The sequence below is a fragment of the Lissotriton vulgaris genome, chromosome 5, assembly GCF_964263255.1.
Source record: "Lissotriton vulgaris chromosome 5, aLisVul1.2, whole genome shotgun sequence".
Lineage (NCBI taxonomy): Eukaryota > Metazoa > Chordata > Amphibia > Caudata > Salamandridae > Lissotriton > Lissotriton vulgaris.
The window spans coordinates 365,858,740-365,882,965 of record NC_141693.1 but is presented as its reverse complement, the minus strand read 5'-3'; the positions used below and the strand labels follow the sequence as shown (position 1 = coordinate 365,882,965).

The following is a 24,226-nucleotide window of genomic DNA, read 5'->3' as shown; positions in this document are numbered from 1 at the left end:
ATGGTGCATTGAGTGATGGTGTGAGGGGAGCCATCTCCCTCTTCTCAGCTCAGGGAATGGATTATAATGCACCTGTCTAAATACAATCACTGCAGGCCATGGAGGAAATCTTAGGATTCCATAAGCCCTGAGGAAGGGAAGATGGGAGCTATCACCATTCCTGAGCAGAAGGACCCCACTACCATTCTTCACCTTGCTTGGCTATGGAAATGTTTGGAGGCTAACAACGCCACTCAATTCTGACATGATAGGGGTTTAGCAGGATACTGGTGCTGGAGGCAGTGGTACCGGTATACGATTGGTGCTATCTCTATTTCTACTTTGTAATTGGTGGATGGGTCGCAGGTTATGGTACCTTGGTGGAGGGAGTTATCCCCACCCTCTGCCAATGCCAAAATCTGAAACAACCCTTCAGTGGCGGATTTTCTAATTTCTCAAGCTCTTTTTGTACAAAAACAGATGTCTCAAAGCTTGAATGGATTTGAAGATGTTATATATTTCAAAATATATTTTTTCTCCTACTGGCAGCCCTTAAAACTTCACCGTGTCAGTCTTTCCAGTGAAACATATACTTTCCCACACCTGTCTCGTAGGATCATGTTTAAGTTGGGTATGCCATAGTCTGAAAATCTCAGGCTCAAACGCCTGCCATTCTACTCCCACCCCCATTTTCACTGACAGAGAAATGTTCCACAACTTGGTCCCCAGAGTGGGTGTGGTGGGTGCCAGGTATTGAGAATGGCTACAATATCTATTTTGGTATTGTACAGGCCAGGTTTGTAACTGGGAGTCTTTGATAATGTGCCAGGTCTACCGAAAAAACTGCTCACTTATCTATAATTTAAAACTGCTTCGCCGGGGTTGTTACCTAGATGAATTAACACATAACTGCACTCCTGCAACACTTGCACTGAGCCCTAGACCAACACAAAGACTCCTTCAAACGTGTCACCATAACACTCAGGATTTTGTCCCAGGGATAAGTCACTATGAATCTTGCCATGTCACACACAGGTTCGTCTAGGCAAAAAATAGTTTGAAATAGTTATGCTCCTAATATTGCAGGTCATTTTTTGCAACATAGTACATGCTACTTGAAAAAAATACCTCTTCTTTGAGATTTTCTAGACTTCTTTCTATTCAAGTACATTTTATGTAGATGCCATCAATGACCACCAAAAGTGTGAACCCCATTTGGTTGAATGACCACTCGCGAACTAGAGTAACCATGAGAAAGGGAACTGATCGCCTTTGGATACGGCAGCCGTGCTGAGTAGCATTGGTCAGAAATATTCACCAATAGCTTCATGTTCTCATGTTAATCTGCGTTAGCGTGTCACGTTCATGTAGTTGATACAGTCCCAGTCATCTCTATTTGTAACACTAGTTTGCCTGTAAAGTACCAATAATGCCCATGTTGTTTAATTCCGAATCCCGTCTTATCGAGAAGATAACATAATGGATGCATACTTAGATATTGTTTCATGTTCAATGACGGTGAGATAACATGCAAGTTGGCTCAATGCATATATTACGTTTCTTCATCTGTTTATTTTAAAGTAAGTATTGTAAAAGCAAGACTCCAAGTACCACAATACAAAGCTGGTAAAACCAGCATAGCTAAGTGATCTGCTGCCCCGCCGATAATATGAAAAGTTTCCCATCTATGAAGTCATAGTGAGGTGGTAGGCATCGCTGAGGCATAGCTTATATAGCTGGCAGGCCCGGCCCGTGGAGGGCGTTATACCGGGGCGGTGACGTCAGGCGGGGGAGGGTCAGGGTGGGGGGTTGTAAAATGCGGATATGGACCATTAGAGGTAAGTACCGGAAAAAAAAAAGAATTTCGTTGCCCACGCTGCATCGCCAAATGTGATGCAGTGTGGGCATAGAAATTCGTTTTTTTTCCGGTACTTACCTCTAATGGTCCATATCCCACATTTTACACCCCACCCCTGACCCTCCCCTGCCTGACGTCACCGCCCTGGTATAACGCCCTGCATGGGCCGGGCCTGATAGCTGGCCGGACCAATGATAATGGGCAAAGATAGTAGGTGTGTGTTCTGGAAGTTGCCCCAGCGTTAGTAGTGGTATAGCGAATGCCACATGATGTAGGCAACTATGTGCCTAATTTATATGTTGGTGGGAAGCAAACTCCGTTGCGGTGGCAACAGAGTTTGCTCCCTGCCTACATAATGGTGCACCTGCCCGATCTTTATGCTGGCGGACCTTAAGTGTGGCCATAGCAGAGACTACTTTGTCTCCACCATAAGCAAACATCTCGAAAGGCCTTGGGGTATAAGGGCCGTCGGCCAGATGGCATATGTCCACCCGCCCAATTAGGAGTGGCAGACATATAGCCACTTTCATTTCTTTCACCGCCAGGCAAACCTTGGTGGTGAGGGAGCATAAAATGCAAATAATGCTCCCCGACCATGGGAGATTACTCCTACGGCGAGGGGAACATTACTTTTTTTGTCTCTTTTCGGAATTTTCCTTTTGTATAGAAAAAAGAATAAACGGCTGCATCCTGCTGACACAGCCTTGTACCACAGAGTAAAATGTACTGACTAGAACTGCTGCGACAGTGGTTCCTGGCAATGCTTTGAAAAAAGACTGCCGGTTTGGCGGACACTTAGAAATTAGGTGGGCGGCCCCCTCCATCATGGGGATGAAGTCATTTACTCCATCCCCATGGCAGAACAGCAACCTGTTGTCTACCTGCCAATTATGTTGAAGCTAATCAGATACTGTAATGTACATCAGCTGCAATGGCACACAGGGAATTGGCCTTAAAGTGGGAATTCTGACAAATCAGATGCCCTTTTTAGGTCTCGCCTGTCGATGCGCATGCGCATCGAGCAAGCGAGACTATTGCGAGTTATCCACTCTTTATCTGCACTGCAAGGAATCGTGGCGATTCCTTGCAGTGCCCGTGACTTTTAAGGTCAATGCGCATGCGCATTAAGCTTATGCGCATGCGCATTGACCTTAAAAGTCACGGGCGCGTGCATGTCCGTCTTTGTTTACCCGCTCCGCCCCCTCCCGCCGTGTCGCCTGGTTTAACTATGTAGACGTATACTTTGTTGTATTTCTTAGGTTTGCTGACAGACTTAATATACATAGCAAGTTGTTTTATCATCAACCCCTTACCAAGTGTCACATTCGTTGTTCCTGGTGGTTGGCTTTTCTTTTTTCTCTATCACGCACTTTTTAAGATTTTTCCTACTCCAAGATGGCCGACACCAATTTGCGGCTTAGTCCATTTTCCATCTTCATAACACATATGCGTTAAAACGTCGTGTGATGGAGTCGACGTTTTCTAGCGAGACTCGAGCGGTGCCGTCCTGACATCACGCTGCGGTAGAAAATCTTGCCGAAGCTTTGTTTTGCATGCTGGCGAGTCCCCTCACATTTGATTAAGTTTCACGGCATTTTCGTAATTACGGCACTCTAGATTACAAGTAGCTTACTGCACCCGAAATGCTGTCCTTAAGTCTGAGCTTCAAATGGGTCAAATCAGGCGAACAGTTAATAAGCAGCCTTCGTTCTATGTTTAAGTGCAGTTAAGAATAAGGCGCCTGCCTTACGTTGAGGACTATCACCTCTGACTCTTTGTCTGAGTGTCCCAAATATCACAAGACGTTTTTTGTAGTATTGCGCAAAATCTCGCCACAACGGGTTAAATATCCCACATACATCCCTGTTTCGCTGCAGCAGTACGGGCCAGACGGATTTGCGCTACGGCTTTACTTTTAGGAGGTAAGAACAATCCACTATACCTGGGTGCCGGTAATCTCTGTTCTCCACTTAAACATCGTAACTAGCCGGCCGACAGTAAATAGAACCCAGGATTCAGGTGGCTATCTGTATACATAGTATACTTCCCTGAACGCCATCGGCACTCATGCATTCACAGATTTAGTTGCCGTTTTCAGCCAGGCACTTCTTGAATACTAATCACATCGTCATCTGTTCTGTTTCTTTTATGTAGAGAGGTTTCCATCTTTACCAGCGTGTATAGATATATTATCTATCATTGGACCAGCTATACCCTCCAGCCTCTCCAAAGGGATATTCACAGTCTTTGACCTTTAAAGGTACAGATTATTAGACGTTTCCGCAAATAGAAACCAGGATTCAGGTGGCTATCTGTATACATAGTATACTTCCCTGAACGCCATCGGCACTCATGCATTCACAGATTTAGTTGCCGTTTTCAGCCAGGCACTTCTTGAATACTAATCACATCGTCATCTGTTCTGTTTCTTTTATGTAGAGAGGTTTCCATCTTTACCAGCGTGTATAGATATATTATCTATCATTGGACCAGCTATACCCTCCAGCCTCTCCAAAGGGATATTCACAGTCTTTGACCTTTAAAGGTACAGATTATTAGACGTTTCCGCAAATAGAAACCAGGATTCAGGTGGCTATCTGTATACATAGTATACTTCCCTGAACGCCATCGGCACTCATGCATTCACAGATTTAGTTGCCGTTTTCAGCCAGGCACTTCTTGAATACTAATCACATCGTCATCTGTTCTGTTTCTTTTATGTAGAGAGGTTTCCATCTTTACCAGCGTGTATAGATATATTATCTATCATTGGACCAGCTATACCCTCCAGCCTCTCCAAAGGGATATTCACAGTCTTTGACCTTTAAAGGTACAGATTATTAGACGTTTCCGCTCTTACCTGCCCTCCCTGTTGCTTCCGCCCTTCCGCCCTTCCCTGCCCTCCCTGTTGCTTCCGCCCTTCCCTGCCCTCCGTGCTGCTTCCGCACTCACCCTCAACCCCTCACCCTCAACCCCTCACCCTCACTCACCCTCACTCACCCTCACCCACCCTCACCCTCACTCACCCTCACTCACTCACCCTCACTCACTCTCACTCACCCTCACTCTCACTCACCCTCACTCTCACTCACCCTCACTCTCACTCACCCTCACTCTCACCCTCACCCTCACTCACCCTCACTCACCCTCACTCACCCTCACTCACCCTCACTCTCACTCACTCTCACTCACTCTCACTCACTCTCACTCACTCTCACTCACTCTCACTCACTCTCACTCACTCACTCTCACTCACTCTCACTCACTCTCACTCACTCTCACTCACTCTCACTCACCCTCACTCACCCTCACTCACCCTCACTCACCCTCACTCTCACTCACTCTCACTCTCACTCACCCTCACCCTCACTCACCCTCACTCACCCTCACTCTCACTCACTCTCACTCACCCTCACTCTCACTCACCCTCACTCTCACTCACTCTCACTCACTCACCCTCACTCTCACTCTCACTCACTCTCACTCTCACTCACCCTCACTCTCACTCACCCTCACTCTCACTCACCCTCACTCTCACTCACCCTCACTCTCACTCACCCTCACTCTCACTCACCCTCACCCTCACTCTCACTCACCCTCACTCTCACTCTCACTCACCCTCACTCTCACTCACCCTCACCCTCACCCTCACTCTCACTCACCCTCACCCTCACTCTCACTCACCCTCACTCTCACTCTCACTCACCCTCACTCTCACTCACCCTCACCCTCACTCTCACTCACCCTCACTCTCACTCTCACTCACCCTCACCCTCACTCACCCTCACTCACCCTCACTCACCCTCACTCACCCTCACTCTCACTCACCCTCACCCTCACCCTCACTCACCCTCACTCACCCTCACTCACCCTCACTCACCCTCACTCTCACTCTCACTCACCCTCACTCTCACTCACCCTCACCCTCACCCTCACTCTCACTCACCCTCACTCTCACTCACCCTCACTCTCACTCACCCTCACTCTCACTCACCCTCACTCTCACTCACCCTCACTCTCACTCACCCTCACTCTCACTCACCCTCACTCTCACTCACCCTCACTCTCACTCACCCTCACTCACCCTCACCCTCACTCACCCTCACCCTCACCTTCACCCTCAACCCCTCACCCTCACTCACCCTCAACCCCTCACCCTCACTCACCCTCAACCCCTCACCCTCACTCACCCTCAACCCCTCACCCTCAACCCCTCACCCTCCCTCACCCTCACTCACCCTCAACCCCTCACCCTCACTCACCCTCACTCACCCTCAACCCCTCACCCTCACTCACCCTCACTCACCCTCAACCCCTCACCCTCACTCACCCTCACTCACCCTCAACCCCTCACCCTCAATCCCTCACCCTCACTCACCCTCAACCCCTCACCCTCACTCACCCTCAACCCCTCACCCACCCTCAACCCCTCACCCTCACTCACCCTCAACCCCTCACCCTCAACCCCTCTCACCCTCACCCTCAACACCTCAGCCTCACCCTCACTCACCCTCAACCCCTCACCCTCACTCACCCTCACTCACCCTCAACCTCATGCTAAAGATTTACAAAAAAAACCATAAACAATTCTAAAAGCACTAACTCTAATGCTGCGAGACCTATTGCATTTCTAATGCTTGTTTTTGTTACCGACACTCACCTTTTGGGTCATAACTGTTTTATTTGACAGCCATTGCCTGGAAAATATATGAAAATACATGAGAAAGAGAACTGAATTGAATTGATATGAAATAAAGTTGGAACTGGAAGGGATATGATTGTCAGGTGATTCATATGATTACAGTACTTCAGCTCTACCACATATTCCATGGTGACTTGGCATGTTCAGCAGGTTTCAGTTTGCTTTGCCATCACCTGTGTTTGAATTCTTTAAATTTTATGCATTGGCTAGCAGAGGTCAATGACAGTCCCGGAACGAAAGAATTTCATGCATATAAAACTTACAGTGCAGCACACGGATAAAGCAGACCACGTTTAATAACACAGGGAGAACCGGTCAAATGCAAAAGCACAAGAACACTTCTGCTGGTGGTGACTGTGGGAAAGTGGTTCCTATCTAGCCAGTATTTTACCAAAACAGCTTTGATTTGTATGTTAAAAGTCCGGAAAACCATCAAAAACCTATTTTATTTACATTCAAACATTAAGCTACAAATACAAGAATCAATCACATCAAAGGGTTGTCTAAAATATTCCTAAATGCAAGTAATACTATTGCTAAACTAGAAAATAAGCACTGTATTTTCCAGATACTCCTATTCCAGTACAAGCTCCAACCCATTCCAGAATGTCAAAACATGATGATCTGGCGGCTTTTCATTGAAGATCAGTGGCAAACCGAGATGGGATGAAATTGTCAATAATGCCGATGAGTCAAAATTGAGTATTGAAATTGATGATCTAACCCTTAACTTGAATTTTTCATAAACGGACAATGATGCAAATGCCCCGTGGAATGATGGAGTCTATAGCTGGAGTGGTAACAACTGTAGGTCGATGTCAAACACATGTAGGAACAGCTTGTCAAACAAAAAATACTTTTAGAATTGCCTGCCTTGCTTAATCAACAAAAAGTCAAGTAATGCAAACATTTTCACATGAAATACCTGTTGAGCTTCGTTTTCCGAACTTCTCATTGTTGAAAACACACCCATTCCTATACCAACTTCTCTGCCTATCACAGCATGTTTCCTCATTTAAAATGTCCAGGAGAAAGAGGACTTGGTGTGTGCAAGCTCAAAGGCCTTGGTTTAGCCGGATTTCAATATTGGTGTCTACAATGCAAGAAAATATTTATTTCAATATCACGAAGTTGCAGAGAGCAAAGCGTTAAAATAGTCTTCGATGTCTTCTGTTATGTTGTCCGTCACATTTGGTAGGAAGGATCACTCGTTTACCTTACAAAATAAAAGTGAAGCAAAACACTGAGATTGAGATTGAGATGCTATGTAAAAATGTAAATTGATACTTGTATAGCGCACTACTCACCCCGCACTACTCACCCGCAAGGGCCTCAAGGCGCTTGAACGAATACCGCTGTGGAACCCGTCCTGGCTTTCCCTGTGAGGCGTCCACTCTTGGGAACCCCCAAGGTGGAGGCCAGGCATCCTTAGCGTTGTGGGGGCCGTTGTGGAGATTAAGCAAGCTATTGCCCAGAGTTGCAGAGTGGGACTCCATGATTGGAACAGGCACCGAGGCGAGAATTATCAGGTCCGTGGAATTTTGAGCCCAAGACCCGCCGAGGCGGGGAATTGAACCCTGGTCCCGGGCAAGACCTCTGCATCAGGGTCTGCCGCTCTAATCATTGAGCCACATTTCTCCACTAAGTGGTAAACCAGGGAAGCCTTAACATGTTTCAAAGTCTTAATACAGTCTAACACAAGCAACCTGAGGTAGATATTTTTATATGCAGGTTAAGAAAAATAATTGCTGTTTTAGCAGGTTTGCAGGCTGTCAACGGGCTACCTCAATGAGTGAAATGCATTTAGTACCCAAAATGGAATGCTACGACTGGCTACGGCAATTAGACTGCCAATAATGTTAGCACTGGGTACTGTTATTGCCTGCGTTGTTGTTTCAGTGGCAAAGTCATTAAACAGTCAATGCGTTTATCTGCCTGTGTTGGGTGAGATTTGGGGGATAGGTGCTAATCACCGTATTACCCACATGCTGTTGGGCTTTAACAGCTGTTATTTGCTATTCCCCTCCTGCGTCCTCATCTTTGGCAAAGGCCCAGAACTGCACAGCAGCCAATTAACTGCAATTTACATATTCTGCAGAGGTTAACTCCCTAAGTTCGAGTAATAATGCTTAATTAGATGTTTATTATTTGTGTTAAAACATGTATTTATGTAATTCCGACGGCTGAGGATGGGTACTCTCGGCGGAAAAAGATGAGTTGCTGGTTTGTGGTGGTGCTGGTAAGTCTCATCTGAATTCAACAAATCAAAGTATTCAAATGCCAACAAGGCAGATGGTAGTAATGGGACAGCTAAGGAATATGAAGGGCAGTGATCCAAGTCTCATGACTTAGCATGAATAATACATGTCATGTTCATGTCTTAATGTAAATATATTAAAGGATCAATGTAAGGTTTAACTTGTTTCTTTCTATCATTATCAACGTAGTGCTAGTAGTGTCATGAATATAGTGTGTATATTTTAATGTTGTTATGGCGTTTTGCTGAAAACAATAAATACATTTGGAATGGGTCATGAGATGCTGTAATAATCATGTTAAGTCTTAAAAATGGGTTCAATGGTTATATCAATAAGAAAATTTAAACATGGTCTCTATACTTCACATTAAGTCCTGTTCTATGACTGCAAGCCTGGCTTTGAGAGTTGCATTTCCTGGTTTCCCATTGGTGCTACGTGAGCTCCTTTAATGGCAGTATTGGGATGAAATATGAGCTGTCAGTTATAGTCTGATTAACAATGCCCTTATATATCAGTAGGGTGAAAAGAAAAGGGAAATGCATTTGAATTATAGCTCAAAGCATGGTGCTTGTCCTAGAGGTAATCAATAAATGTAAAAGTTAGCACAGAAAGTACTATATAGATACGTATTTAGACAAATGTGAATCTATAAGGTCATAAAACTGCCATAGGTACGCCTTTCTGGAGCCAGTTGTTTTTACAACTTGCACAGGGCACCCCATAAACAATAGTATGGATCAGTAACTTCAATGGATGTTCTAGGCCTTACTTGGCTGGATGGCTGAAAGACTTGATGCCCGACTTTGACATCTGTTGTGATGTGCAGGTCGCAAGTTTGAGCCCCAGCAAGGTGAACTCAGCCTTCCATCCTTCAGAGATCTATAAATTGAGTACCATTAACTTGGGTAATCATATAACCTGTAATTTACAGCTATTAGAAACAACAGAAATGTGATATGAACCATTATAAAAAAAAAATCTATTAGTACTGAGGGATTCTAAAATTGCGAAGTCACTTGCTTCGTTAGAATGGCCACGCTGTTAGGATGTTCTGGAAATACACTTGGTATAAGTACTGTCTTCCTACAAGAAAACTGGCTCTGTGACCTCATGCATTGTAATAATAATAGAAACAATCTGTTTATCTAAATGATGCCTTGGTAATGTTAGAAAGGTGCCTTCTGAATATATCCGCGCGTAACACAGACCAGTGTCAAACTGATGGTCACGTAATTTTTGTAATCAGCTTCTGTAAACACATGTAACTTTTATATGGATACAGCATACAGTTCAGAACCTTTTGCATGTTACTCACCAACTTCTTGTACTCCCGTACGTAGGACACACTCGATAAATGTGCCAAGTGCCATGCAGTTATCCTGGACCACATTGTGCGCGCCATGGGGAGTGGCTATCACCCAGAGTGTTTCACCTGTGTGGTTTGTCAGCGGAGAATCGCAGATGAGAGTTTTGCAGTAGATGACTACAACGAGATTCACTGCGCCGAGGATTACTATAGGTGCGTCAGAGGAAATCTCTATAAAGGGACAGGGAAATGCTGCTCTGTGTCAGGTGAAACATGCTACATAGAGTGGAGAAAGCAAGGCAAGGGTGCAATGGATAGGCTGCTCTCTGCAGTGTACAGAAGCTCAAGTAGGGGATTGAGTAAGCCTGCTCAGGGAAGTGTATAAGGCTTAACAAGGGTGACCCCACAATTGTAGAGAACCTGGGGTAGTATGCTATATTAAAAAACAATGGTTCGCTAGGATTTTAATCTCCGTAATAAACACAGAGGAACTCACTTGTCGTAGTAGAAGACTGAGAGTATATCTACTTCATACATTACAAAAGCATACAATATATATATAGGCAGGTTTTTTTGTGCAATTTATTTATTTATTGCATATCGTAGTATCAAATTACATTTATTCTTGTAAAAGATCCAGTGCTCATGCTTGTGGTGAAGAACAGTGCAGTGAGGATAGAAGAAATAACAACAAAGACAAATGTAAAAAGCAGCCTGCCTTTAGATTATGATTTGATATGATTGACACACTTGCCTCGTATCAGGGAAGGTGATCCTGTTGAGATAAGTAGGAGCTTGCAATATGGGGGGGGGGGGGGGGAAGAGTCCTACATATAATGAAACTTGAGGTATTTACCTTAAGTTTCGTTATATCTAGGATACTTTTGTATTCTTTATTTTGCTTCACTTTAATCTTTAGGTACCGGGTGCTCCTGCTCTAGTCCTAATTACCTTTCATTAGACAAGGTCGAAACGCCGTCGACAACAGACCTATGTAGACTCCCAGCATACTGTTAAAACAACTAAGTAAAAGGAGTCATATGTCTGTTTAATTGTGATGCACTTTGTTTTTATATCTTCTCTCATCATTGCATTTTTCTTCACCACAAGCATGAGCACTGGGTCTTTTACAAGAATAAACGGAATTTGATACAACAATATGCAATGAATAAATTAATTGCGAAGAAAACCTGCCTATATTGTGTGCCTTGTTATTGTATGGAGTAGATATACTCTGTCTTATACTATGAGAAGTGAGTTCCTCTGTGTTTATTACAGAGATTAAAATCTTCGCGAACCAATGTTTTCTAAAATATGCTCAGGGAAGTGGGCGAGGTTCATTATAGCGTCTGTAGAACTTTGACCGCTGCAGTAGTGGAAGCTTGGCAAGAGTGCCAGTTGAAGAAGTATCTTCCATGGCATGGCCAGAGTCTCTGGAGAAGGCTGCTCACTGAATTGTTGAGAAGCTTGGCTCTAGTCTAGAGGAAGCCTACTTACTGCAGTTGGGAAAGGTTCATAAGAGTGTCAGTAAAGGCTTGACCACTACAGTAGTGGAAGCTCGCAAAACCGTCAGGTGAAGCATATTTTATGGAGTTGGGGAAGCTTGGAAAGAGTCTATGGAGAAGGCTGCTTACTACATTGTAGAGAAGCTTGACTTGAGTATACGGCAAGCCTGCCTACTGCAGTTGGGAAAGGTTCATAACAGTGTCAGGAAAATCTTGACTACTTCAATAGTGGAAGCTCGCAAAACCCTCAGGTGAAGCATTTCGTAGAGTGGTGGAAGCTTGCTAGAGCGTATGAGGAAGGCTGCTCTCTGCAGTGTAGAGAAGCTCAGATAGGGTGTTAGCAGAAGCTTTACTGAGTGCTGTGGGGCAGATCATCTCTGGGGTGTCGGGATAAGTCTGCTCGATGCAACAGGGGAGGCTTTGCTACAATGTCAGAAGAAATGGGGTTACTTTAAGTAGGAGCGAGCGACAGTCAGAAAGCATTCATGGGTTGTATTACATATGGACTGTGGATGTAACATTTTATCACTTTGTTTCTGGGTGCCTCTTAACCCCGCAGGAAGTATTCACCTGTATGCAGTGTATGCCTCAACCCCATCATTCCCAAGGATGGCAAAGACTCCTACAAGATCGAATGCCTGGGCAAAAACTTCCATGAAGATTGCTACCGCTGTGAGGTAAGCTGGACTAAAATGGAATGTAAATATTCTTGTTAGGTACGTGTGCACACACATGGTTGTGACCCTTGATGAGTAAGATGGCATGAGTGGCAGGCAGAGGCCACAGCTGATATATGAGTGAGTTCCATCTCTCGACGGCCTTTTACAGGCATGTGTGTGTCAGGAGATTTCCACATTTCTTTGTGAGTCCTCCTCTATTACACAGTCAGGTAGGAGCACTACCTTAAAGACATCCATGCAAGATACACAATGATGGGTGCGTCGGCCATGAGCTTTAGTTAAATTCTCACATATTTCTCTCAGGAATGAGCCTTGAATGCCCAAGTGATCCATTTATATTTTGGACATCTGAGTGTGGAACGAAGTCACATATGCCACGTGTGAATTCACCATGACTCCTCTGTCAAGTGTGAGGGATCCCAGGCAAGGATTCAAACCTCCACCATGCAGATCTTTCCTCTGGGCCCAGGGTTCTCACAGATGTCCTTGGGGTGCACTGAGGCTTCCAGAAAAAGACCTTTGCTACTTGTATATGTTTTTTCAGGTCCTTGCTGGTCAGAGAAGTGCTCTTGTGGGAACAGTACTACAAGCTACAAACAGCTGGGTTAGCAACATTTTCCTCTTGGTGTTACCGCTATGGGTGAGCTTCTCTGCTTAGTTTACCCTCAGCTCAGGATGTTTGGACTGCCACTGTTGCAAGGAAACAGGTTGAACCACTTTTGAACAAAAGGAATTTATTAATGTGCAGTTAGGGCATAGGCGGCATTGGTGCTTCTAGTAGAGGTGCTTAATGTAGTTACTGTAAGGTGGTACACATGAGGAGATCTAGATGTGTGGACAACATACAGATGGCTTTGTAATAACTGACCTGTGGGCACTGATGAAGAGCTCATAATTGGTTGATGTACTGCTCCTTACATACATTATGTTACAACAATCCATGCAGATTGTTACAGGTATTTACAATTCGAACGTGTGGAAAATGTAATGTCCATAGGGTAGGTATACCCATAGTGGGTAGGTAAGCTTTGGGAATGTGTTGTATTTGAACTTACGAAGAAAGGGGTGTTTCTCTGATAGGGCTATTAAGGACATTCCTTTGCGGACAGATCGGAACGTTGTACAATGCTTATGAACAACAAAAAAGTGCAGATTAGTAAGTCATAGCAAGTAAGCTGGAGTGTGGCTTGTCACCAACTGATAGAAGTCGGGTGCAGCTGATTTATGGTCATGGTGAATAGCTTCTGCTATGACACATACTTAGCTCATAGCCACCCCCTGTTCCTTTTTTTTATGGCCAGTATCACAAATCCAATTGTACGTTTTGGGCATTCCGGATACTGGGCAGTACTTAGATGACGAGGAGGATGCTAAATGTTCTGTTTGAGGGATATGAGCTGCAGATCGTACACTTTTGCAATAGATCGCCACCTGGGGTTGGGCTCGGATGATTGCAGGTTGTTGTCTTCTTGGAAGAAGTCTTTGTAGTCACGAGATAGGTGACTCCTCCCTTCGACAATACTGCGCATGGTCATCAACTCCATCCTCAGATTGTTTTTTTCCGCCACTGGGTTCGGATGAAAGTTTCCCGCTCCGGCTTCGAAGCGTGAAACGTTATACAAACATCTTCGACATCGAATAGACTTTTCAACATCACCAGCTTCATTCCGGTGCATCGACGCAGTCCGTTGGGCTTATCGGCGCCGTACGACCTACGCCTCATGGACAGAACTCCATTCAAGAGATGCCCAGTATGTCGAGCAAAATTCCCTCATAGCGACCATCAAGAGGTCTGCAACCTCTGTCTATCGCCGGAACACGACAAGTCGACCTGCACAGCTTGTGCATCCTTCCGATCGAAGAAGACTATTTGGGATCGGAGGGCACTTCGACACGAGATGAGGAGATCAGCGCCAGCACCGGAGGCCAGCTTCGAGGAGGAGATCGTTCAAGAGGACTTCTCCGAGGACGAGGATCCACTCGAAGACATCTCCGAGGACGAGGCTCCACTCGTCGCCAAGGAAGACTCGCCTGATCTCCAGATCATATCGGGGGCAAAGGACTCAGACGACTCGATTCCATCTCAGCAGCCCGTGAGTACTCTTGCCCCTGCACAACATACACTATCCAAGCCAAAGGCAACGGTCAGCACTCCGCCCATGGGGCCCAGTCGAGACCGAAATATCCTCTCAGACGCCCGCCTTAGGGCTCGGCTCCTAGGAAAAAGACTACGCCTTCCAGTGCCTCGGCACCGACGAAACCACATGTGCCAATTCCACCTCCTCCATTGGCACCGAAACATCCTTCGACACCGAAGCCAAAACGCCCTTCTGTGCCCAAAGACAAAGATCCTTCGGCAACCAAACCAAAAGATGGATTGGTGCCGAAGCCGAAGACCGTACCGGATCCGAAAGCTTTGACTCCGAAACCTTCCGGTTCCAAGAATAAAGATGAAAAGACAGAGTCCGGTGCCGCAGGGCCAACGAGACCTGTCTCCACTCCAAAATCTCCAACCTCGGTACCAAAGACTCCAAGGCCTGATACAGAGACACCTAAACCCTCTAAGCCTACTAAGCCGAAACCACCTTCGGCACCGAAAAATTTGCCACAGGACTCGATAACGCCCCCTACAGCAAAAAACACAAAACAATCCCTATCGGCATCAAAAAAATCGACGCCGAAGAAGATTGTGAAGGAGGAAGAACTGTTTAGACCAGATCCTAAACATAGAAAGGTCCATATCAATCCCAAAACTGGACATGTGGAAGCAATTCCTTGCAAGAAGAGACCAGCAGATGCTAAATGTTCTTTTTGTATTTGGGCAGTACCACCATCCTTTTGTAAGTTTTAGGCTTTCGTGATGCTGTAGTACATAGATCGAGAGGATGTTAAATCTTCTTTTTCATAAGAGCAGTATCATCATACTTTTGAAAGTTTTAGGCATTCGTTTTGACCTCTGGATCAAAAGACCACTTTGGTCAAGCGATGCTAAAGAAATATTTTTGAGGTAGTGTCATTATCTTCTGTATTCCCCTTACTGGACTAAACATTCTGTGGAATCTTCCCAGTTAAATGATGAGGGCTGGATGTGGTATGAAATGTAACATGACTCTTGAAACCCTCTATGTCTCACATGCCACCCATGTCTATGTAGACAGTTTTCTGGCTTTGTTGTGTGTGGAGAGAACAGGAAGTGAATTATAAGGAAGCTGCTAGCATGCTTGGCAGCAGGCCCTGGGCATTGAAAGAACCATGCTTGTCCGTGGGCTTTCAACATTTGAGGGAAAGTTGAAGAATAGCATGCCGAAAGTCTCAATAAAGGGGATCTAGAGACCATAACTGTAAAATTACGATGTTAAGGAATGTATGTGTAGTGTTAACATGTTTTTTGTCTCCTCTTGCAGAAATGTCGAGTCCTGCTTTCAGTGGAGCCGACGGATCAGGGATGTTTCCCTCTGGAAAGTCATATCCTCTGCAAGAAATGCCACTTGGCATGGGACAGAGAATCCTCCTGCTGAGGCCAGACCCAGCGCTGAGTGGGGTATCACAATGCTGGCCACTCAAAGTGGATATGGCAGCACCCTAACAGTGCATCCGATTCTCCATGGACAAGTTTGGCTGCCAGCTGTTAATTGACTTACATTTTTGACTCTCTACTTGAAACCCCTGCAAAAAATCTGTCTTGAAAATCCGAAAGGTAGAGAATTGGAAAGAGTTTGGGCTGGCCCTGAACTACCAGGGAACGACCAAAGAGAACAGGCGAGCCAAAGGCACAACAAAATGCAAAGATTTATGCAAAAGAGGTATCTGAAAGATCTGACTTTGGGTGGTAGGTTATGAGGTGCCTACTCTCTACCTTCACTGTCTTTCGATCTGCAGTTGTGTTGCCTGCCTACTATATCCGTATCCGAGTGTCCATGATGTCATGATGAAGCCAGGAAGGACAACAAGGGATGCCAGCCACCACCTTTACCTAATGTGTTGAGAATGATAAACCATGATTGTTAAAGGTTTTTTGAGGGGTTCTTTGGCAATAATACAAAAATGCATGTCTGTTGAGGCAAATTCTGGACTTGGGAGAAGCCATTTTATTTTCTATCGGCAGAAGATAATGATCCTGTGAAGTTGCATGTTCTCACCGTCCTGTTAATGCCAGGCAGACACTCCAGATGCAAGGACTGGGCTCTTAGAAATGTACCTTACTAAGTCCCCCATCCCTTCTTGCCCGATCTAAGACTATACTTAGGGACAATAAGGCAAATAACATCCCCCTCAACCAGACTCTGATGTACCATGTACCACAAAGTATTCAGAACAAAAATTACTGACAGTGTCCACTACCAAAATACTAAGAGACTAACTTGGCTAACCTGTGCCAGAGGTACTCACCAGGTACTGGGGGGGGGAGGGGTCCTCTGCTAAGTGCATTCAAAACCCACTGAGGTGTCTCTTCTTTCTTCAAAATAACACAATCACGACTATTCAAAGGATTATTCTGTGTGAAACTATAACCACCAATCCCAGGCACAAGTATGCCCTGTGCCGAATTGTAGCCACTATGAGTCACTAAACCTCCCTGTGCCATATGCAGCCAAAATACATAATGTATGGGGTGACTCCACAAACTTTGAGGTGCACTGAGCCAAAATGCAACCAGCAGGATCATTCTTTGGTTAACATCGTCTTATGTTCTGCTGTCATATATGTATAAAGTTACAATGTATAGGACATATAGATGATCAATACTTGAAATAATCATTTGTATATTTTAAGGCACAACATGTACCACAAACACTGCATTCTTTACTCGGTGCCAGGTTTGGGGCAACGCTGAACCACGCAGTTGCCTCTTCAGCTACAAGCTGAAGGTCTGAAAATTGCCCTTAAAATCAGCAAAAAATAAAATACGTCCCAGGTCCTATGGTGTTGTGGTCTGTGTTTGGGGTGGAGGGCGGCGAGCAGGGTCAGGTGAAGATGTGGACAGTAAAATCGAATTTTCCACAATGGCAAAAATCCTTGGCAAGGTTGTAAATCTTTAAATGACACGCAGATTTCAACGTTAAGGGTTTTCTCCGCATCTAACAAATAATGGCTTATTCTGCCTAAAATACAAAGACGCTGTTAGATGTGACTGTAAATAGAGGGCGTTGCTGGGCTCTGAGGAAATTGGGGGGGAGGGGGGAATGGGGACTGTGGGACTGTGCTTCTGCTTTACTTGTGGGGATGGGAAGCTCTCACTTCTGGAACTAGCACTCTTTCTACAAAAGACATCTCGGCCTGGATGAATAAGAGTTGCCTGAAATTAAATGCAGATAAAACGGAAGTCCTGTTTTTTAGCCAAGCGTCCCCCTTCTCTACCCATTCTGTGGTGGCCATCAGAACTGAAGCCCCCCTCCCCTCAGAATCAGCCAGGAAACTGGGAATCAGGCTGGAGAAGGAGCTCTCTTTCTCCACCCTGATACAACATATATCATCCACTTGCTTTTGGAAGATGAGAGCAATAAGAACATACTTACGCTTTCTGCAGGAGGAATATCAGAAGACAGTGGTCCATGCACTAGTCAGGTCTCACTTGGACTATGCAAAAAGCCTATACTTGGGGCTACCTGCATACTTATTGCGCAGGCTACAAATTATCCAAAATTCTGCGGCAAGGCAAATCAGGTGGGTACCTTTGCGCCACCACAAGTCGCTGCACCTGAAGCAACTTCTCTGGCTCCCTATAATCAGGAGGATAGGATTCAAGTCACTGATCCTTACATTTAGGGCCAACAGAAGCTTGGGACCAACGCACTTCCAAAAAAGGCTGCAGCTGTACCATCAAAAATCAGTCTTGAGATACAACAATCTGAGACTCCTGAAAGTCCCACGATACCGTAAAGTGTGACTCGGCGGAAGATCTTTCATGGTGCAGTTTTCTAAACTATGGAACTCCCTCCCACTCCATCTATGCCTTTAGGAATCACAAACAGAATTCCGGAGAGCTTTAAAAAACTAGCTGTTCAGAGCGGGATAGTTGGCCCACACTCAAGCACTTCGCTAGCGCCAGGACACCTCCGCCGAGGGAGCTGTTGCGCTTTAGAAAATTCTCATTCATTCAAATGAATATATGTTCTGTTACCGTAAATTCTGCCCTTGGATAGCGTTCCAGAATTAGCAACCGTTGAACACATCTTAGGGTTTTCCATTATCACCTAACTTTAAACCAGGCCCAGAGTATTCCTTTACTGTAAGCCAAGGCAGTTACAGTCGTGTTGTCCGCACAGGTTCCCTGTATGAAAAATAAACTATTATTACGCCCTATTGATCCCCTATTAGAGCCTTTGGATTAACAGAACACTCATCCACACAGTGTCTCGGAAAATCCCCAAATTTCGGACACGTATAGTCTCATTCTCAAAATCGGCAATTCACACTTTGACAATTGTTGGATACGAGTCTCACACCTTGAAGCACAGTCTTTGCAACACAATCTTAAAGAAATGTCCACTGTATCACTAACTAATGTAATGGAAGTCTAATTATATTTATATTATATGTGTATGCAAGGAGCGCAGCCTAGCACCGTGGGTGTCAGTCTCACACGGTGGAGCAGCCTCATTCACTGGAAAATCTTCTCACACCTAGGAGCAGATTTTTGAATGGGGTTAACATAGTAGAATCATAATTATTATATTCCAAAATCCTTCTTTTATCCAAACAAGTCTTGCTCCTCGGGCACTATGCACATTGATATCCTTACTTAATCTTACTATTGACTGGTTTGTTCGGCAGACGTTCACTCCAGAGTACACCAGGAGCAGCTCCTCAATTAAGGCAGAGAGGAGCGTCGCCCCACTGATTAAGGTGCCCCAGAGATAAAAAATAAAATGTTAATACAGTTAATGTAATACCATTTTATTTTTCAATCTCCCCGCCACGAGCCGAGTGTCCGGATGAGGGAGGGACAGCTGCTGACTGGCTGCAGTAGAAAGAAGTTATGTTTAAAGTTTGCATGTCCCTTTGGCCGGCCATCTTGCAATGGGCAGCCAGACATGCGCACTTTAAACCTCTCAGCTCATCTATCTAAGATAACGAGCTGGGTTGAGACTGAGCAAAGGCCTCCAGTGCTCTTTGGAACGATGAGAAAGCCTGCTCCATCCAAACCTGATGCTGCTCTCATGCTGAGAGCAGCGCTGGGATTGGTTAGGGAAGTTGCCTGGGGGACGCACTGGAGGAGTGAAGGACACCAGACGGGAGCGCGGACACAAGGTGGGTGAGTTTTCTTTTATGTCTTAAATGTATTTTATGTGTAATGTGCACCAAATCGCCGACATGCATTACAATACTGTTGTAAAGTTACGATAATGTAATGCATATCGGCATTTTTTTTATATAATGTAGCCGTGAACCGGCGCCCACCTGCCATTTGCCTGCCTCATCACCACTCCCCCCCTGACATGTCCTGCGCTAAAACACCGCTCCTCCAGGAACACAACACACAAACTCCTTTACATACATACAAGCCAGTATTTGGGAAGGTGAAAGACAGAGATTTTGAACAATAGTCTTTATTTTATTTCCATTGACTTGAATTGAAATGTTGCCAATTTAAGGCGGGAAAAAACTAAATGAAAGACATTTTTTACTTTAAAAATAGACATCCTCCAGCCAGAACCGGGTCTGTTGCCATGCATGTTTAAACCTCCTGTTGATCAGAAGTAGGAGCGAACTACCAAAGTAATAATTAAGCGGCAATACCTGTTACGTCTTAGAACGAGTTTATGTACTATAAACTGAAGTTGTGCAATGCGTTCTGCGTAAGTATTTACTGTTTCGTCTTGGACCGCGCCCGCTCACACGCCGGAGGCAAACTGCGAAATAAAGAAAACTTACTGGGCGAAGCAGGCGAGCACATACTTTAAAATCTGCTGCCACCTGCAGGTCAGCACTAGAATTGCTTCGAGTTTCTATCAGGAAAAAAAGAAATATTCGACCTATAAACTGCAAATAACAGCTCTATTAACCGTCTTTAGCCGACCCCTCCCTCCCCCCACAACACAACGTTTTAGAGTTGTTCCGCTTAAAAGCTGCGCAGCACAAAATCACGTTAATGGGATGTTAGAAATGGGGTCTCTAGTTGGCAGTGGCTGGCCACAGTCCAAGTAGGGACCCTTCTTCCTCAGTCAGAGTAAGGGGGCTACACCCTTTGATAACCCCTGCTCAACCCTGTGGTAACGTAGCACAAGCAGCTAGGCTTATCTCAGAGGCAGTGTGTAAAGCATTTATGATCATACACAGTAACACATTGAAGGACACTACAAAGGGACACCACGCAAGTAGTTATAAAAAATAAGTATCTTTATATATAGACTTAACACAAGACCAATAACGGTAAAAAAGCCACAATGCTGAAAAAGGGGGTACTCTTGAAAAGCTGGAAAAAGAATTTGGGCAAAAGATTTTCGGACACCCTGTTGGGCACAGCTTTACATTTATTACACATTTTTAGCTGACACAAGCCCTCACGAAGCCAAACAATATTTAATTCATATGTTAAACTTTTTCAGAAATGAGGCACGTAAAAAAAAGCCCCAAACAAAAGCTTAAAAAGGTATTTATAAAGCTTTTTGTAACTTGAGTCTAGATTTATTTTAACCTGTGGGTCTAGATTTATTTTATCCTGCAATATGTATATTTTATGTGGAATTCTTTGTCCAACCAGACTTTTGATCCCATTGTAGGAGGCATGGTAAGAGTGACTAGATCGTTTTTTTTAATAATCAAAAATGGTATTGTTTTACAATGAACAAACAGTAAATAAAACAACAAATGTATTGTTGCCCAATCAAGTCCCCCTATTTCACCCACTCAATTTTAGTGAGTACATAAATGTTGAGTCATTTGTAGGTACATCATTTCGAACTGTGGATAAACCACAGGATTCCCACAATTTACCCCAAATTTTATGAAATGTTTTAGGGCAACCTCTTGCGATAGAGATCGGTTCCTCTTGTTTAGCACACCAATCCATGCCAGATTTCAACATTGCAAGGCTAGGTGGTAGTGCTGATTTCCAATTTTTTGCAATATCATGCTTGGCTACCAGCGTAGCCAAGACCACAAGTGTCCGTCACCAATAAGTCCTCCAAGTTCATTAAGGAACCCTAAATGAGCAATTTTCTGTGTTATAAATGTTATGGGTTGAGCCAAAATTCTGGACAGTGATCTACCGATGCTAGACCAGTATTTGGTAATCATTGGGCATTGCCATGCCACATGAAAGAAGTTTCGCCTCGGGGGAGGAACAGCGGGTGCACTTGGATTCAGCAAGGAGGCCCAAATAATGTAGTTGATCGATCTGAATCGCAGTGGAAGTGCCTCCTTATGAGTGGAGGAGCGTGACCCTCCCCCCCCCCCCCCCCCGCCACACACACTGCTGCGCAGAAAGCTGCAAAAATAAAATGGTAATAAAAATGATTCTATTACCATTTTACTTTTCCAGCTTTCTGCCAAACAGAGGGGCAGGGCCAGTGTGGCATTGCTGCTGTTTGGTAGCAATGGCGAGTGACCCCTTCACTTTGAAGTGTGCATGTCCCTTTGGCCGGCTAACTTGCTATGGCCAAAAAGACATGCACTGTTCAAACTCAGAAAGCTGGGTTGGAGAGCAGGCCCAGGGCTGTGTATGTATGTAAATGTATAGGCATTTATATAGTGCACTACTTACCCGGAGGGTCCCAAGGCGCTTCGACCGCTGCGAAACCCTTCCTGGCTTCCCTGAGAGATGGTCCCTTAATGGGTATCTCCAGGGTGAGACCAGGCATCCCCGGCGGTCTGGTGGGGCCGTTAGTGAAGATGAGGCAAGCTAATGCCCAGAGTTGCCGAGTGTGATCGCTGATCAGAGTGGGCACCGAGGCGAGAGAATTATCGAGTCCGCTGACCCTGGTCCAGAAACCTGCCGCGCCGGGAATCGAACCCTGGTCCCGGGCCGTCCTCTGCTCTCGGGTCTGCCGCCTCTAACCAGTGAGCCACACTACTTCACTAGGGCTCCAGTCCCTTTTGGAGTGCTGAGGCAGCCTGGTCCAGCTAATCCAGATGCTGCTCTCATGCTGCTTGAAAGCACCGTCTGGATTGGATAATGTGTAGTTTGCTTTGGCTACATCACCTCATGCTCGTAGGAGTAAGAGCCACGGACTGGAGAGCGTGAGGACATGCTGCAGGCAAAGGTAAGTGAAACCTTTATGGTTTTTTGTCTTCCTGGCTCACTGTGTGATTGATTATGCATGTTTATGTGGCTGTGTTTATGATTGTGACTGTTTGTGTGTGTGTGTGTGTGTGTGTGTGTTTGTAAGCTTGACTGTGTGCCCCACCATTTTGTAATGTCACCAACCGCTACTGCTGAATCGTTCCCTCGGCCATACAAGGCTCCCGTCACGCCATGTTATCTAGATCGCAAATCCATTTTTCCCATCACCGCCAAAGGTGGTCCAATCCCATCACGGCATCACAGACCAAGGGGCAGGAGAGATGGGAGATCCTTCCCTGACGCAGGCTGCCCATCAGTAGTTTAGAGTCCAGGGGACCAAATTCTGGTAAATCAATTAAGGCAGAGTAATAGCGTTAGAGCGCTTCTCAGTTGTAAATATCTTTGGAACTGAGTGGGGGAGAGTGAAAATTGGGTCTGTAGGTCTGCAAAGCAGCATATATATGAGCCCCTCCAAACATCACCCAACACCGTGATCCCAATCCAATTGCATTGTCGGAAACCCTCCAAACGTGCAGCATGTTCCATCCATCGCCTCCTCCAGAAGGGAGTCTGTGGGGTCAATTTCTAGTCCAAACTGAGGAATCTATTAGCAGCTCACCACACAAGAAAAATCGTCCTTGTGAGTTCTGGGATGGAAAGAGGGATGGCCCTGCCATAGAGATAATGCATCACCCCATCCAAGCCTAGAGGTGCTAGCTCCAGTCAGTAAGCTGGGTCTCTTCAGCCCCCAGTCAGCCAATCATTTATGGCCAAGAGCTGGAATGGCCAGTAATATAGACGGATATCAACAGCTCCCATGTCACCGTCATAGACGGAGCACCGACACTTGGTGAAATCAGTGCGTGGTGGCTTATCTTTCCAGAGGAAGGAATTAAGTTGTTCTGTTATTCCGGCAAACCATATGTTAAGGATGTGAAGCGGAAAGTGCTATAGGGTGTATAAGACGAGCGAGAGCATCATCATCTTATAAGTGAAATGCGACCAAGAACGTTAAGGGGGAGAGAAGAACATCGACCGCATAGAGGGCAATTCTATCCCCCATCAAATCATTCCACTTTCATCCCATAATCGGGAGTCGCAAAGTACTATTCAGTCTAGGGGCTCATAGGCAAGCACAAAAAGGATAGGGGATAGGGGACATCCCTGTTTGGTCCGTCGTTCAATCAGAAATTCGCTGGATAGGATGCCCTTAACTAATACTAAACCCAGCACCAAATCTCATACACTGCAGCACTGCATCAAGGTAGCCCCAGTCCACGGTGTTGAAGGCCTTTTCAAAGTCTAAGAGCATCAGAGCCATCGCCCACTGCAACACTGGAGATCAGCCAGGGTGGTGTGGACTCGGCGGATAGTGGCATGTACCATGATTACGCATAAAGCTGCACTGGTCCAGATGAACTAACGTATTGAGCACTTGTTGCAGCTTGTTTCTTAGCATGCAATTTTATGCCAGTGTTAATTAGTGAGATTTGATGGTAAAGGAACATTTGGACGTTCGGTGATCTGGTTTAGGGAGAACCACAATGTTAGCTAGATCCATTTTACCCTCTCTCCTGCTTCAGCATATAAGCGGAGTAGATCTGGGGCAACATGTCATGGAGATTGGAGTAATATTCAACAGGAAATCCATCTGGACCTGGAGTTTTTCCGGGCTTGAAATCACAAATCACATCCAGGACCTCGTCTGGAGTA

The 24,226-nt window shown here is 45.2% G+C and overlaps 1 protein-coding gene across 2 annotated transcripts in view; it reads left to right on the top strand.

Annotated features, from left to right (window-relative positions):
- FBLIM1 (filamin binding LIM protein 1) overlaps positions 1 to 17,206 on the top strand; it is a 112,570-nt gene extending 95,364 nt beyond the window's left edge. For both annotated transcript variants that reach the window (XM_086921694.1, XM_086921695.1), the window contains exons 6-8: positions 10,138 to 10,316; positions 12,168 to 12,285; positions 15,693 to 17,206. In XM_086921694.1, coding sequence (XP_086777820.1) covers positions 10,138 to 10,316; positions 12,168 to 12,285; positions 15,693 to 15,806 — 411 coding nt within the window. In that variant the 3' untranslated portion in view covers positions 15,807 to 17,206. The remainder of the gene's footprint in view (positions 1 to 10,137; positions 10,317 to 12,167; positions 12,286 to 15,692) is intronic.
- The last annotated feature ends 7,020 nt before the right edge of the window (positions 17,207 to 24,226 follow it).